The 16947-nt window shown below is 43.4% G+C and overlaps 1 protein-coding gene across 5 annotated transcripts in view; it reads right to left on the reverse strand.

The window, feature by feature from the left end:
- LOC123997156 (lysine-specific demethylase 4B-like) overlaps positions 1 to 16947 on the reverse strand; it is a 90793-nt gene that overhangs the window by 65935 nt on the left and 7911 nt on the right. For 4 of the 5 annotated variants that reach the window (XM_046301268.1, XM_046301275.1, XM_046301281.1 and 1 more), the window contains exon 5: positions 14020 to 14213. In XM_046301268.1, coding sequence (XP_046157224.1) covers positions 14020 to 14213 — 194 coding nt within the window. Of the gene's footprint in view, positions 1 to 13238; positions 13764 to 14019; positions 14214 to 16947 lie in introns of those variants that run through there. The other variant, XM_046301289.1, reaches the window with a different exon arrangement.

The following is a 16947-nucleotide window of genomic DNA, read 5'->3' on the forward strand; positions in this document are numbered from 1 at the left end:
CATCTTTGAGAAATCAAATGACGAGGACTTTGTAGTGCTCTTTCCCCATTTCAAATGAAATCATCTAAAAACAAGGGAAAGAGAGAAGAGGTAAATCTCTCACTCTCTGTCTGCATTAGAGAGCCATAGCTTTTACTGCATTTGTTATTACAACAATTATTTACTACAGTTTAGAGAACGCTTAACCCCTCAAAGACCTCTGTATAACACACCATGTACAAAATCTGCACCTCAACCTCCCTCTGGCCAAAAGCTTGTTTAAGTGATCAGAATAGAAAGGCAGATTATGGAGTCTATGGTGACGGAGTGCCGCTGTGTTAGACTGCCATCGGGTGGGCGGAGAGGGGAGTGCATGATCATTAGTTGTAGGTAAAGAAGGTCAACTTGCAGGTTTGTCTCAATATTACAATCTGTGTGTGTGTGTTATATTGCAGTACCAGTCAAAAGTTTTAGAACACCTACTCATTCAAGGGTTTTTCTTTATTTTTACAATTTTCTACATTGTAGAATAATAGAAGACATCAAAACGATAAACACAGAGTAATTTAGTACTACATGATTCCATGTGTTATTTCATAGTTTTGATGTCCTCTATTATTCTAAAATGTAGAAAATAGTAAAAAATAAAAGAAAACCCTTGAATGAGTAGGTGTTCTAAAACTTTTGACTGGTACTGTATGTAAATAAGGTATTTCTGTTTAGAATTATTTTCCTAAAAACATTTTTTGCTTTTTCATTATAGGGTATTGTGTGTAGATTGATTAACATTTTATATTTAATACGTTTTAGAATAAGGCTTTAACGTAACAAAACGTGGAAAAAGAGAAGTGGTCTGAATTTTCGAATGCACTGTAGATCAATGTTTTTTTCTGTGATCGAATTAACATTATATCCACCCATTCTCATTATATCCGCCCAGTCTCATTATATCCGCCCAGTCTCATTATATCCGCCCAGTCTCATTATATCCGCCCAGTCTCATTATATCCGCCCAGTCTCATTATATCCGCCCATTCTCATTATATCCGCCCAGTCTCATTATATCCGCCCATTCTCATTATATCCGCCCAGTCTCATTATATCCGCCCAGTCTCATTATATCCGCCCAGTCTCATTATATCCGCCCAGTCTCATTATATCCGCCCAGTCTCATTATATCCGCCCAGTCTCATTATATCCGCCCAGTCTCATTATATCCGCCCAGTCTCATTATATCCGCCCAGTCTCATTATATCCGCCCAGTCTCATTATATCCGCCCATTCTCAATGCAACAAACCAAAACAAATCTAACTTTGCCAGATTGAGCCTGTGATTTGTATGAAGGCAGAGCCAGAGTTCAACACAGTAAATTCTATTGGTGGGGGTAGCCCACAAGCAGTCTTTCAATCAGCCGCCAGTGAATACGCTTTTCAGATCAGGGGACAGAGCCGCACATGTTATTTGCTAGTTAGCAAGTTACCAGCCCAGTTATAGATAAGTATAGGTCAGCAAATGGGGGAGTTACTGCTTCCTACAAGAGCACAAAACATGTAGGCTACATTTCAAGCTGTCTTTGAAAAGCCAGTCATGTAAAAACCTTATGTTTTAAAGGGGAAGTGTTGTATTTTGAGACGGGGCTTGATATGCAAATATGCAGAGGGATAGTCTAATTATCTGTAATGTTCATGGTTTTGGTTAAATTTGTAACAAAAAGGGCATTTTCATAGACTGACTTGAAAGCCAGATTAGTGATTATTGCAACAACAACAAATCCAGGTTCAACTATTTTGATGAAAATAATTCAATTATTAGTGGGTCTTATAGTTGTGAAAGACTTGCATTTACACCAAGTATGAATTTTATTAATTCATTAGATTATTCGTGAAATGTGGTGTGTAGACCTTTATTTGTGCAAAAAAGCTTAAGAGTAAATTGTAAAAAAATATATAAATATGCAAAATAATATTGTTGTATTCACTGCTTTAGCACACTGCCAACCCGGATGTCTTAGCTGTGTCTAAATCCTGGCTTAGGAAGGCCACCAAAACCCTTGAAATTTCCATCCCTAACTATAACATTTTCCACCAAGATAGAACTGCCAAAGGGGGCGGAGTTTCAATCTACTGCAGAGATAGCCTGCAGAGTTCTGTCTTACTACCCAGGTCTGTACCCAAACAATTCAAGCTTCTACTTTTAAAAATCCACCTTTCCAGAAACAAGTCTCTCACCGTTGCCACTTGCTATAGACCACCTTCTGCCCCCAGCTGTGCCCTGGACACCATATGTGAATTGATTGCCTCCCATCTATCTTCAGAGCTTGTGCTGCTAGGTGACCTAAACTGGGGCATGCTTAACACCCCGGCCATCCTACAATCTAAGCTTGATGCCCTCAATCTCACACAAATGATCAATGAACCTACCAGGTACAACCCCAAATCCGTAAACAAGGGCAACCTTATAGATATCATCCTAACCAACCTGCCCTCCAAATAAACCTCTGCTGCTTTCAAACAAGATCTCAGCGATCACTGCCTCATTGCCTGCATCCGTAATGGGTCTGCGGTCAAACGACCAACCCTCGCATCACGGTCAAACGCTCCCTAAAACACTTCAGCGAGCAGGCCTTTCTAATCGACCTGGCCGGGGTATCCTGGAATGATATTGACCTCGTCCCATCAGTAGAGGATGCCTGGTTATTCTTTAAAGGTGCCTTCCTCACCATCTTAAATAAGCAAGCTCCATTAAAGAAAAAAAGATATAGCCCTTGGTTCACTCCAGACCCAACTGCCCTTGACCAGCACAAAAACATCCGGTGGCGTACTGCATTAGCATCGAATACCCCTTTGATATGCAACTTTTCAGGGAAATTAGGAACCAATATACACAGGAAGTTAGCCTTAGCTTTCCTATCTTTTTAAAACTGAAATTTGCATCCTGTAGCACAAACTAAAAAAGTTCTGGGACACTGTAAAGTCCATGGAGAATAAGAGCACCTCCTCCCAGCTGCCCACTGCACTGAAAGGAAACACTGTCACTAGGAAACACTGTCACCAATGATACATAATATAATAACTATAATTAAGCATTTCAATAAGGATTTCTCTACGGCTGGCCATGCTTTCCACCTGGCAACCCCTACCCCGGTCAACTGCCCGGCACCCCCCCACAGCAACTCACCCAAGCCTCCCCCATTTCTCCTTCACCCAAATCCAGATAGCTGATGTTCTGAAAGAGCGGCAAAATCTGGACCCCTTCAAATCAGCCGGGCTAGACAATCTGGACCCTCTCTTTCTTAAAATTATCCACTGCAATTGTTGCAACCCATATTACTAGTCTGTTCAACCTCTCTTTCGTATCGTCTGAGATCCCTAAAGATTGGAAAGCTGCTGCGATCATTCCCCTCTTCAAAGGGGGAGACACACTAGACCCAAACTGCTACAGACCTATATCTATCCTACCCTGCCTTTGTAAGGTCTTTGAAAGCCAAGTTAACAGACTACCAACCATTTCGAATCCAACTACATTTACATTTAAGTCATTTAGCAGACGCTCTTATCCAGAGCGACTTACAAATTGGTGCATTCACCTTATGACATCCAGTAGAACAGTCACTTTACAATAGTGCATCTAAATCTTAAAGGGGGGGGGGGGAGGTGAGAAGGATTACTTATCCTATCCTAGGTATTCCTTAAAGAGGTGGGGTTTCACGTGTCTCCGGAAGGTGGTGATTGACTCCGCTGTCCTGGCGTCGTGAGGGAGTTTGTTCCACCATTGGGGGGGCCAGAGCAGCGAACAGTTTTGACTGGGCTGAGCGGGAACTGTACTTCCTCAGTGGTAGGGAGGCGAGCAGGCCAGAGGTGGTTGAACGCAGTGCCCAACTGTACCTTCTGAACGCAGTGCCCAACTGTACCTTCTCCGCTATGCAATCTGGTTTCAGAGTTGGTCATGTGTGCACTTCACGATATCATAACCGCCATCGATAAGAGACAATACTGTGCAGCTGTATTCATCGTCCAGGCCAAGGCTTTCGACTGTCAATTACCACATTCTTATCGGCAGACTAAACAGCCTTGGTTTCTCAAATGACTGCCTCGCCTGGTTCACCAACTACTTCTCTGATAGAGTACAGTGTGTCAAATCGGAGGGCCTGTTGTCTGGACCTCTGGCAGTCTCTATGGGGGTGCCACAGGGTTCAATTCTCAGGCCTACTCTCTTCTCTGTATACATCAATGATGTTGCTCTTGCTGCTGGTGATTCTCTAATCCACCTCTACGCAGACGACACCATTCTGTATACTTCGGGCCCTTCTTTGGACACTGTTAACTAACCTCCAGACGAGCTTCAATGCCATAAAACTCTCCTTCCGTTGCCTCCAACTGCTCTTAAATGCAAGTAAAACTAAATGCATGCTCTTCAACACATCGCATCCCACACCTATCCACCCGTCCAGCATCACTACTCTGCACGGTTCTGACTTGGGATATGTGGACAACTACAAATACCAAGGTGTCTGGTTAGTTTGTAAACTCTCCTTCTAGACTCACATTAAGCATCTCCAATCCAAAATTAAATCTAAATCGGCTTCTTATTTCACAACAAAGCATCATTCACTCATGCTGCCAAACATACCCCCGTAAAACTGACCATCCTACCGATCCTCGACTATGTAATTTACAAAATAGCCTCCAACACTCTACTCAACAAACTGGATGCAGTCTATCACAGTGCCATCCGTTTTGTCACCAAAGCCCCATATACTACCCACCATTGAGACCTGTACGCTCTCGTTGGCTGGCTCTCGCTTCATATTCGTCGCCAATCCCACTGGCTCCAGGTCATCTACAAGTCTCTGCTAGGTAAAGCCCTGCCTTATCTCAGCTCATTGGTCACCATAGCAGCACCCACCCGTAGCACGAGCTCCAGCAGGTATATCTCACGAGTCACCCCCAAAGCCAATTCCTCCGGCCTCCTTTCCTTCCAGTTCTCTGCTGCCAATGACTGGAACGAACTGCAAAAATCACTGAAGCTGGAGACTCATATCTCCCTCACTAGCTTAAAGCACCAGCTGTCAGAGCATTTCACAGATCACTGCACCTGTACATAGCCCATCTGTAATATAACCCATCCAACTACCTCATCCCCATACTGTATTTATCTTGCTCCTTTGCACCCCAGTATCTCTACTTGCACATTTTTCTGCACCTAAATCACTCCAGTGTTTAATTGGTATTAATATTGTAATTACTTCACCACCATGGCCTATTTATTGCCTTACCTCCCTTATCTTACCTCATTTGCACACAGTGTATATAGATTTTTTCTACTGTATTATTGATTCTGTTTGTTTGTTTATTCCATGTGTAACTCTGTGGTGCTGTTTGTGTCGAATTGCTTTGCTTTATTCTTGGCCAGGTCGCAGTTGTAAATGAAAACTTGTTCTCAACTAGCCTACCTGGTTAAATAAAGATGAAATAAAAAAAATACAAATATAATAAAATAAACTATAAATACAAAAGTATGTGGAGACCCCTTCAAATATACATGATCAAAATTATGTGGACACCTGCCCACTCGAACATAAAAAAAATCATGGGTATTTATATGGATTTGGTCCTGCCTTTGCTGCTATAACAGCCTCTACTCTTCTGGGAAGGCTTTCCACTTGATGTTGGAGTATTTCTGTGGGCACTTGCTTCCATTCAGCCACAAGCATTAGTGAGGTCTAGCACTGACGTTGGGCGAGTAATTCATCCCAAAGGTGTTCAGTGGGGTTGAGGTCAGGGCTCTGTGCAGGCCAGTCAAGTTCTACCACACTGATCTCGACAAACCATTTCTGTATGGACCTCGCTTTGTGCACGGGAGCATTGTCATGCTGAAACAGGAAAGGGCCTTCCCCAAACTGTTGCCACAAAGTTGCATAGAATCATCTAGAATGTCATTGTAGGCTGTTGCATTAAGATTTCCCTTCACTGGAACTAAGAGGCTTTGCCCAAATCATGAAAAAACAGCCCCAGACCATCATTCCTCATCCACCAAACAACTCCACAGTTGGCACTATGCACTAGGGCAGGTAGCATTCTCCTGGCATCTGCCAAACCCAGATTCATCAGTCAGACTGCCAGATGGTGAAGCGTGATTCATCACTCCAGAGAACACATTTCCCACTGAGTCCAACGGCGGCCAGCTTTTACACCACATCCAGCCGACATGCATCCAGCATGGTGATCTTAGGCTTGTGTGCGGCTGCTCGTCCAAGAAAACCCATTCCATGAAGCTCCTGACAAACCGTTTGTGTGCGGATGTTGCTTTCAGAGGCAGTTTGGAACTCTGTAGTGAGTGTTGCATAACCGTAGGGACTGCAGCACTACTACATTGACACTCCAACACACACATACATTGCCTTCAGAAAGTATTCATTCCTGAATTCAAAATGTATTCAAATTAGTATTTAATGTACACACAATATCCCATGATAATGACAAAATTAAAACAGTTTTTTTTTTAGAAATGCATTAATTATTAAATACAGAAATCTCATTTGCATAATTATTCACACCCCTGAGTCAATACTTTGTAGAAGAACCTTTGGCAGCGATGACAGTGAGTCTTTCTGGGTCTCTAAGAGCTTTCCACATCTGGATGGTGCAACACTAACTCATTATTTTCAAAATTCTTCAAGCTCTGTCAAATTGGTTGTTGAGCATTGCTAGACAACCATTTTCATGTCTTGCCCTAGATTTTCCGGCAGATTTAAGTCAAAACTGTAAAACTGTAAATGGGGCGGCAAGGTTGCAAGTTCGAATCCCCGAGCTGACAAGGTACAAATCTGTCATTCTGCCCCTGAACAGGCAGTTAACCCACTGTTCCTAGGCTGTCATTGAAAATAAGAATTTGTTCTTAACTGACTTGCCTAGTTAAATAAAGGTTAAAAAAATCAAATTTAAAAAAGCGTCCACTCAGGAACATTCACCGTCTTCTTGGTAAGCAACTCCAGTGTAGATGTGGCCTTGAGTTTTAGGTTATTGTCCTGCTGAAAAGTGAATTCATCTCCCAGGATTTTGCCTGTGCTTGTCTATTCCGTTTCTATTTGTTCCTTTTTAATTCTCACTCCTTAGCGATTGCAAGCATCCCCATAACATGATGCAGCCACCACTATGCTTGAAAATACGGAGAGTGATTCTCAGTGTTGTATACAGTTCTATTTGTCCCAAACATAATACTTTGTATTCAGGTCAAAAAGTGAATTGCTCTGACATATTTTTTTGCAGTATTACTTTGGTGCCTTGTTCCAAACTGGATGCATGTTTTAAAATATGTATTCTGTACAGGCTTCCTTCTTTTCATGCTGTCATTTAAGGTTAGTATTGTGGAGGAACTACAATGTTGTTAATCCATCCTCAGTTCTCTCCTATTACAGCCATTAAACTCTGTAACTGGTTTAAAGTCACCATTGTCCTCATGGTGAAATCCCCGAGTGGTTTCCTTCCTTTCCGGCAACTGAGTTAGGAAGGACGCCTGTAGCTTTGTTGTGGCTGGGTACTGATAATTAATAACTTCACCATGCTCAAAGGGATATTCAATGTCTCCTTTTAATATTTTTACCCATCTACCAATAGGTGCCCTTTATTGCAAGGCATTGGAAAACCTCCCTGGTCTTTGTGGTTAAATCTGTGTTTGAAATTCACCGCTCTACTGAGGGACCTTACAGACAATTGTATGTTTTGGGTACAGGGATGATGTCGTCGTTAAAAAAAATTGTCAAACAATATTATTGCACATAGAGCAAGTTCATGCAACATATTAGGTGACCTGTTAATAAACCCATGTTCACTCCTGAACTTATTTACTTGCCATAACAAAAGGGGTTGAATACTTGACTCAAAAGAAATTACAAAACTAATTCCTCTGACATCATGGGGTATTGTGTGTAGGCCAGTGACAAAACATCTACATTTAATACATTTTAAAAACTTAACTGTAACACAACATGTGGAAAAAGTCCAAGGGTTGTTAATACATTCTGAAGACAACATATGTTCAGTTCTATCACGCGCTTATAGACGCTGCTGCTACTCTATTATTTATCCTGATTGCCTAGTCACTTTTACCCCCCTACATATTGCCTCAACTACCTCGTACCCCTGCACCGGTACTCCTTGTATATAGTCTCGTTGTTGTTGAATTGTGTTACCGTTTCCTTTTTTGATATTATTTTTTCCTACTTTTTACCTCCGTATTGTTGGGAAAGGGTTCGCAAGTAAAGCATTTTAAAGTCTACACCTGTTGTGTTCAATGGAACATTAGATTTGAACTACCAGCTCTATTGGCATAGCATCAAATGCGATTTTGTCATGCTGACCAGGGCCGTATGTATCCAACGTGTCAGAATGAGTGCTGACTGACAATCAGTTTTGCCTTTCAGATCAAAATTAATAAGATTGAATGGAAAGGGGTGGACCTGATCCTAGATCAGCCATCCTATTCTGAGACGTTAGTTACATACTTAGACCACTGCGCCACTAAGGCACTGCATCTCAGTGCAAGAGGCGTCAATGCAGTCTCTGGTTCGAATCCAGGCTTCATCACGTCTGGCTGTGATTGGGAGTCCCATAGGGCGGCGCACAATTGGCCCAGTGTCGTCTGGGTTTGGCCGGTGTAGGCAGTCATTGTAAATAAGAAATGTTCTTCACTGACTTGCTTAGTTAAATACAATTTTAAAAAATTTAAACTTTTTAATTAAATGTGCATATCTATGTCTCTGATATTAAAAATGGGGTGCTCGTGAATGAGTTACATGCTGACCAGACCGGACACGTCACGTGCGCGAGCGTCGCAAAATAAATGTAGAAATTAAATTATTGCACCCACACTACTCGCGAGCGCCAACGAGCGTTTGCGATGCCAAGGGCTAAAATAGAAATCCTTCCTATTTCTGACGCAGATCGCGCTGAAAGTCCTGCCTCTCCCATCTCCTCATTGTTTTATAGAAGCAGGTACCCACGTCCTCATTGGTTATACCCACGTGGGTGAATGAAAGACTAACTGTTTTGCCGGTAGTCGTGGTAATACGATGCGATCACCATATAAATGAAACGATGAAAAGCCTGGAAGGAGGAGATGACTAGAAACGATTCGGTTGGTCGTTCAATGTTTATATCCCAGGACAAATTAGCTAGCAACAGCACGTTAGCGAAATAGGACAAGTTAACGTTAGCTAGCAAGTGCAAGCATACATGTTTAATGCTTTTCGATCTGTCCCCAAATTAATGTCATTGGTTCAGAGTTTTTGATATTTTAACCTGCATGTCGTCATCGGGTTTGGGGGTGGGGGCAAAATACATTTATGCACGATAGCGCACGCTCGCAGCCGGTTGGGGTTCCGTGTTAGACTGGGGAGAATATGGGAAAGGGCATATAGAAATGTGTACGCGACATTTGGAATTTGACCCTAAACTAACCTGCGACACAGCAGGGTTACCAAGGGAACCAAAGTCATGAAAACGTTTAATATCCCAAATCAATATCCTGTTGAATAAACTCCAAAATGAATCACAGTACATCAGTGTTTTAATACGTTGTTCACAGCTGCTCAACTCATCTCGGTTTTGCTGATCTACACAGCCAAGCCAGTTGATTTGCAACACATAGACTTGTGGTGTTGCGTGTCAACGCAGTCTTCAAGATGTAGCTCAATAACACACACACACACACACACACACACACACACACACACACACACACACACACACACACACAGTAGTTTAACAGACAAGACTGGTCATATCATCTCTCCATTCTCTCCTGGTCTTGGTCGAGTTTTCCCCCAAAAAACAACCATTTTAACTTTAAGATAATCGTTCTCAATGGCCTACCAAGATAACCTTCGTGCTAAAAGAGGATCTTTAAGTCGTCTTTGGGAAACGTACCTGTCAAGGCCTTCTAAAAAGGTTTCAGATTCACAATGCAAGCGGAACATCCATTGACATCAATATAATTGATTAGGCAATTTTAACTATTGCCAGTTGTCTTCATTCATAAAACACTTCCAATGAAACAATACTGTGGCACTGACATCTCCATCCTTCCGGAAGAGACACAAAAACAGCGAGCGTCATCTAATACCTGATAAATCTATAACAAGTGAACAATGAACCCATAATGGACTCTCACTCTGCATAATAAATGGAATCTATGCAATTTTAAGATGTTCATTTTCAGCAGTTTCTCTTACTCTCTGCAAACCACCGGGCAATGTTTACAGCATCTGACAACAGATTATTTGGGGGGGGGGGGGGGGGGGGGTAATGACAGATGGCAGTAGAGTTAGAGGGGAATGGAGTTAATTTCACAGTGGCTGCACGGGGGGGGGGGACGACAGCTCCTTGCACACAGTTTAACATACTGTAATTACCCCCAAAGTGAATATGATTCAATATCCCAAAAAAAGGAGGGGGAAGAAGTGTGTGTACAGTGTTTGAATGTTCTCCCCACTACACACACATTCACGGTTAAACAGAGTTGTGGGGTGCATCCAAGTGAGTAAATGTACTTTTAACGAGTGACAGGGGAAGATTACTTTTCCTCACAGGGGCATATGTAAGAGGGAAAGCCACACACACGCACGCCACTCACGCGCCACCGCTCACACACACGCCCCGCTCACACACACACGCGACGCTCACACACACGCGCGCCCCTCACCCGCGCCACGCCCTCACACGCACCGCTCACACACACGCACCACACACGCACCACAGACACACGCGCACCACTCTCACGCGCACCACTCTCACGCAACGCTCACACACATGTACACACGCACACCTCGCGCACGCACACCTCGCGCACGCACAGACACGCGCACAAATACAACGCGCACGCACAGACACGCGCACAAATACAACGCGCACACAAATACAACGCGCACACACTCACCAAAACACACACAAATCCAAAGAGACTGACAAATAGGAAAAGAGGAGAATGGTGGGAGAGTAGAAGTGAAGGCTCAGGTACACAAACACTGATGCTGGTATTGATTGGTACACTCAGAGTCAGCGCAGGTACTACAGGACACCCACTGAGTGAGAGGTTTAAAAGCAACGGGAGGGGAGAGACTAAATGAGAGGAAGAAAAGAAAGAAAAATAGAACGGTTCCCTCTGAGCTGAACAGGTACAGGGGACCTCCAAGGGAGTGAGGAGGAAGGGACAGAGCAAATCAAAGAGAGAATCAAAAACAGAGAGAAAGCCAGAGGTCAAGAAAGGAGAGAGTGAGAGAGAGAAAAGGAAGGGAAGAAAGAGGTAGCCACCAGACAGAGTGAGAGAAAGAGAAAAGCCTGCCTGTGTAGTAATGAGCACAGCAAGTGAGGCCTGGCTCAGTTCAGAGCCCCTTGTTCTCATTCCATCATCAAAACATCCCTCTACTTCCTACATTATAAATGGCCATTTATACTTGTCAAATGACAGCACCAGCAATATAAGGATAGGATATCTTCAAATGAAAACTCTTGCTTTAGTATGCTACTGTATCATAAGACAAGTATTTTCAAAATCAAGCCTGTTCTGGCTGGAGTCTTTTCTAGTTCTAATGGAGGGGAGATGGGGGGGGGGGATACAAACTTGTTCCGGGGAAATGTGTTGTGTGTATGACTACAGTCATATCTGCAGACTTTTATCCTCCAATAAAACATATAGCTTAAAGCAAGGCTCTACAAACCTGTTCCTGGAGGGCTACCCTGCTGTAGGTTCTCAATCCTACCCTGTTCCTGAAGGGCTACCCTGCTGTAGGTTCTCACTCCTACCCTGTTCCTGAAGGGCTACCATCCTGTAGGTTCTCGCTCCTACCCTGTTGTAACGAACCTGGTTCAGCTCATCAACCAGCTAATTATTAGAATAAGGTGTGCTCGATTAGGGACGGAGAGAAAACCTACAGGATGGTAGCTCTGCAGGAACAGGGTTGGAGTGAAAACCTACAGGAGGGTAGCTCTGCAGGAACAGGGTTGGAGTGAGAACCTACAGGAGGGTAGCTCTTCAGGAACAGGGTTGGAGTGAGAACCTACAGGATGGTAGCTCTTCAGGAACAGGGTTGGAGTGAGAACCTACAGGAGGGTAGCTCTTCAGGAACAGGGTTGGAGTGAGAACCTACAGGAGGGTAGCTCTTCAGGAACAGGGTTGGAGTGAGAACCTACAGGATGGTAGCTCTCCAGGAACAGGGTTGGAGTGAGAACCTACAGGAGGGTAGCTCTCCATACCTACAGGATGGTAGCTCTTCAGGAACAGGGTTGGAGTGAATACCTACAGGATGGTAGCTCTTCAGGAACAGGGTTGGAGTGAATACCTACAGGATGGTAGCTCTTCAGGAACAGGGTTGGAGTGAATACCTACAGGATGGTAGCTCTTCAGGAACAAGTTTTGAGTGAAAACCTACAGGTTAAAATAACAAGAGAAGATCAATCCTTGACTGATGGCGGAGTGGGTAATCAGTCACCCAGCGAGACCATGGAGAGATTGAAGGAGAGAGAGCGTGAGAGAGAGAGCGAGACCAAGGTTGCCAGGTAAGATCACCACCGTTACTGATACTTTGACGAAGCGTCTCCCTCCATTAGCGTTCTGTCGATACCCTTATCTACCACCATTACCTTGCTGCCGTGCGACTCATTTAGCCAGGAGTGGCTGTTAGTTTAAGCCTGCGTCCCAAATGGCACCCCGTTCTCTATATAGGGCCCAACGGGCTCTGGTCTAAAGTAGTGCACTATATAGGGAATAGGGTGCCATAAGACTCTGGGCTATAGTAGTGCACTATATAGGGAATAGGGTGCCATAAGACTCTGGGCTATAGTAGGGCACTATATAGGGAATAGGGTGCCATAAGACTCTGGGCTATAGTAGTGCACTATATAGGGAATAGGGTGCCATAGGGCCTCTGGTTTAAAGTAGTGCACTATATAGGGAATAGGGTGCCATCTGGGATGAACCCCTTGAGTGTGAGATACCGCAGGGCCTATGCAGTAGTGCTGCTTTTCCTATTCGCTTCCAAGTGAAATGGTTGAAGAAATTGATGGAGGTGTGTTGACAAATTGAGGCTCTTTATGTGATTCAGTGTTGAGAGAGCCATAAACGGTAAGAAATAGAATTGGATGCAGAGTGAAGACAGACAGACGGGGGGGTCGTATTACAAGATGAATAAGAAAACGACGGGGGAGAGAGAGAGAGAGAGAGAGAGAGAGAGAGAGAGGTGTTTGAAGAGCACTACTGCTACCTAGCGACGAGTTATGGGATGGTTGGCCCTGGACAATTTAAGATTGCTTGTAGGACACACTCATATTGACAGAAAATACACATAGGGGCGGGGCTGCAAGAGGAGAGAGACGACAAGCAGCGAACATTAGAAAACTGGACTTTACTCACGGCCGAGTGGCGTTTCAAAATAGTGCACACAATATGGATCTCGAGATATGGATATTGCACAGATCTATATTGCCATTTAGATGTGAATTAGATTACACACACACACACACACACACACACACACACACACACACACACACATACATTTTTAAGTCATGTTTTTAAAATAAAATCGTAGTGGTAGATCTCAGTTTGCATTTTGACTCAAAAGCGACCTTGACTCAAAAAAGGTTGGTGACCATCGGTCTAGACCGTCCTCCAGTGACCACCTGTTTAAGTACAGAAGTACATGGACAGTCTCCTTAACTCACGTTCAGCTTTATACATGTAGATGATAGATGCTAGGAGAAGCAGCTGCCGAAAGCCTGTCCAGATCCTGAAATCAAGGAGTGATTTCGGCTTGCCATGTAGATGCAATTTTTTATGTAGATGCAATTGCAGCAAAAAGCTGTCACATAAAATAGAGATAACCACGAGGAATGTGTTGAAATCCCCCCAAAACAAGTGCTAAATGACCTACAGAAGTAATTGTATGTATATTTTGAAGTGAGCAGAGATGCAGAGACAGTGAGACAGTGAGACAGTGAGACACAGAGATGCAAAGAACTAAAAAGACAAATCCAGCCACTGACCAGGACTTGGGCTCTCCAAAGTGGAGGTAGTTGATACTGTAGAGATCCATGTCCTCTGTGTGCCAGGCGAAGGTGGTCTTCCACATGCCAAAGTACAGGTAGGGAGTGTTCACCCCCTCGATCACGATGCCACACTCCTGCTCCACCATGTCCAGCAGCGTGTTCAGGTGGCCGATGTTCCACTCACTGATCTCCTGGAAACACAGACAGAGGAGGGGGGTGAATACGATGACCCAATGAAAACATATTGGCTACATTTACCAAATACATTGAATGTAAAAAAAGCCATGCCTATAGACATGGAGTTAAACTGTTTGTTTGTCACAATTGTACTTCAGCTAGTCTTATACCAGTGCATAACATAGCTATACTACTATGAGGACTAAGATTGCCATTGACGTTCAAGGCCATGTAGTAATACATGTTCACCACCAGATGGTATCAAGGCCACATCACAAGAAGACATGATATTTCAGCTATTTTTAATTAAAACTTCTCAACAGGTGTTACTGTCAGGTACTTAGTACTAAGGAATTCCACACCATTTGTAACTACAGTGCATTCTTAAAGTATTCAGACCACTTCCCTTTTTCCACATTTGGTTAAGTTACAGCCTTATTCTAAAATTGATTAAATACAAAATGTCCTCCATCTACACACATTATGACGAAGCGATAACAGGTTATAATTTTTTGCTAATTTAGTAAAAAAATAAAAACGGAAATACCTTGCTTCTATACATACGTACTCAGATCATTTGCTAAGAGACTCGAAATTGAGCTCAGCATCCTGTTTCCATTGATCGTCCTTGAGATGTTTCTACAACTTCATTAGAGTCCTACTGTGGTAAATTAATTTGATTGGAAATTATTTGGAAATGCACACAGCTGTCTATATAAGGTCCCACAGTTGACAGTGCATGTCAGAGCAAAAACCAAGCCATGAGGTCGAAGGAATTGTCCGTAGAGCTCTGAGACAGGATTGTGTCGAGCCACAGATCTGGGGAAGGGTACAAAAACATTTCTGCAGCATTGAAGGTCCCCAAGAACAGTGGCCTCCATCATTCTTAAATGGAAGAAGTTTAAAACCAGCAAGACTCTTCCTAGAGCTGGGCGCCCGGCCAAACTGAGCAATCGGGGGAGATGGGCCTGGGTCAGGGAGGTGACCCAGAACCCGATGGTCACTCTGACAGAGCTCCTCTGTGGAGATCGGAGAACCTTCCAGAAAGACAACCATCTCTGCAACATTCCACCAAGCAAGACTTTATAGTAGAGTGGAAGACACTCTTCAGTAAAAAAAGCACATGACAGCTTGTTAGAGTTTGCAAAAGGCACCTAAAGGATTCTCAGACCATGAGAAACAAGATTCTTTGTTCTGATGAAAGCAAGATTGAACTTTGTTGTGGGGATGTTTTACAGTGGCAGGGAAGGGGAGACTAGTCAGGATTGAGGGAAAGATGAATGGAGCAGAGTACTGAGAGATCCGGCAGGGTAGCCTAGTGGTTAGAGTGTTGGACTAGTAACCGAAAGGTTGCAAGATCGAATCCCCGAGCTGACAAGGTACAAATGTGTCGTTCTGCCCCTGAACAAGGCAGTTAACTCACTGTTCCTAGGCCATCATTGAAAATAAGACCGATGGCAGAGTTAAATAAAAAAATATTTAAAAAAAATCCTTGATGAAGACCTGCTCCAGAGTGCTCAGGACCTCAGACTGGGGCCAAGGTTCACCTTCCAACAGCACAATGACCCGAAGCACACAGCCAAGACAACGCAGGAGTTGCTTTGGGACAAGTCTCTGAATGTCCATGAGTGGCCCAGACTTGAACCTGATCGAACATCTCTGGAGAGACCTGAAAATAGCTGTGCAGAGACACTCCCCAGCCAACCAGACAGAGGATCTGCAGAGAAGTGAGTATGGGGAAAAACTTCCCAAATATAGGTGTGACAAGTTTGTAGCGTCATACCCAAGACCCAAGGCTGTAATCGCTGCCAAAAGGTGCTTCAACTAATTACTGAGTAAAAAGGGTCTGAATACTTGCAAACATTTCTAAAAAAAAAACTGTTTTTGCTTTGTCATTATGGGGTTTGTTTGTAGATTGATGAGTGGCGGGGGAAAAAACTATTTCATCCATTTTATAATAAAACGTTGAAAAAGTGAAGGAGTCTGAATACTTTCCGAATGCACTGTATAGTGAAGCCAGGGTCGTGTTCAGGTGGTGGGAAACAGAAGAAAACAGTAACAGGGAGGTAAGCACTACTTGAACTTGTCCCATAAGAAACACGTTACTAATGTTCACAATCCATGTGCAGCCCTGCCAACCCTGTCCAACTTTTTAAGAGTACCAGACGCGTGCAGGAACTCGATTGGCCGCCGCCCCCCCCGCCAAGACATTCATATTTATTTTTGATTATACTTTTGTAATGCATTTTGTGACGTGGATAATAATTACAGTTACAGTCTCAGGTTGCGTGATCCTCGTAATGTTAAGTGGAAAATCCAACTAATGGATGCGAAATTAAATATATATCACACTCGCACAAACACGACCAGTTATTTCTCATATTGGCATTCCATTTCTTTCACTAGCAACTGCGAGTGAACTGCTGCCATTTTAGAGCCCACTGAGCATTCATCTTATGTTCCCTAACATTAACTTGAAACAATTAGTGTTTACCTTTCCACAACACACGTCGATTCGATGGGGTAGCTAGTCAAACAATTATATATTAATCTCCATGTCCGTTGATAAAAACTCTGTACATGTCTGTGTGTTGCAGCTCGAGAATCGGGATGTTAGATTTACTCAGTGGATTTATTTTTTATAAAAAATGTGTCAGCCCATTTTCATTTATGCGTACTTTTAACTCAGATCGTACATGGCCAGAGAATTGCATATTTGGTATGCAAAATGCATGCATGTTCGCAGGT

The sequence above is a fragment of the Oncorhynchus gorbuscha genome, linkage group LG02 (genome assembly GCF_021184085.1).
Source record: "Oncorhynchus gorbuscha isolate QuinsamMale2020 ecotype Even-year linkage group LG02, OgorEven_v1.0, whole genome shotgun sequence".
NCBI lineage: Eukaryota > Metazoa > Chordata > Actinopteri > Salmoniformes > Salmonidae > Oncorhynchus > Oncorhynchus gorbuscha.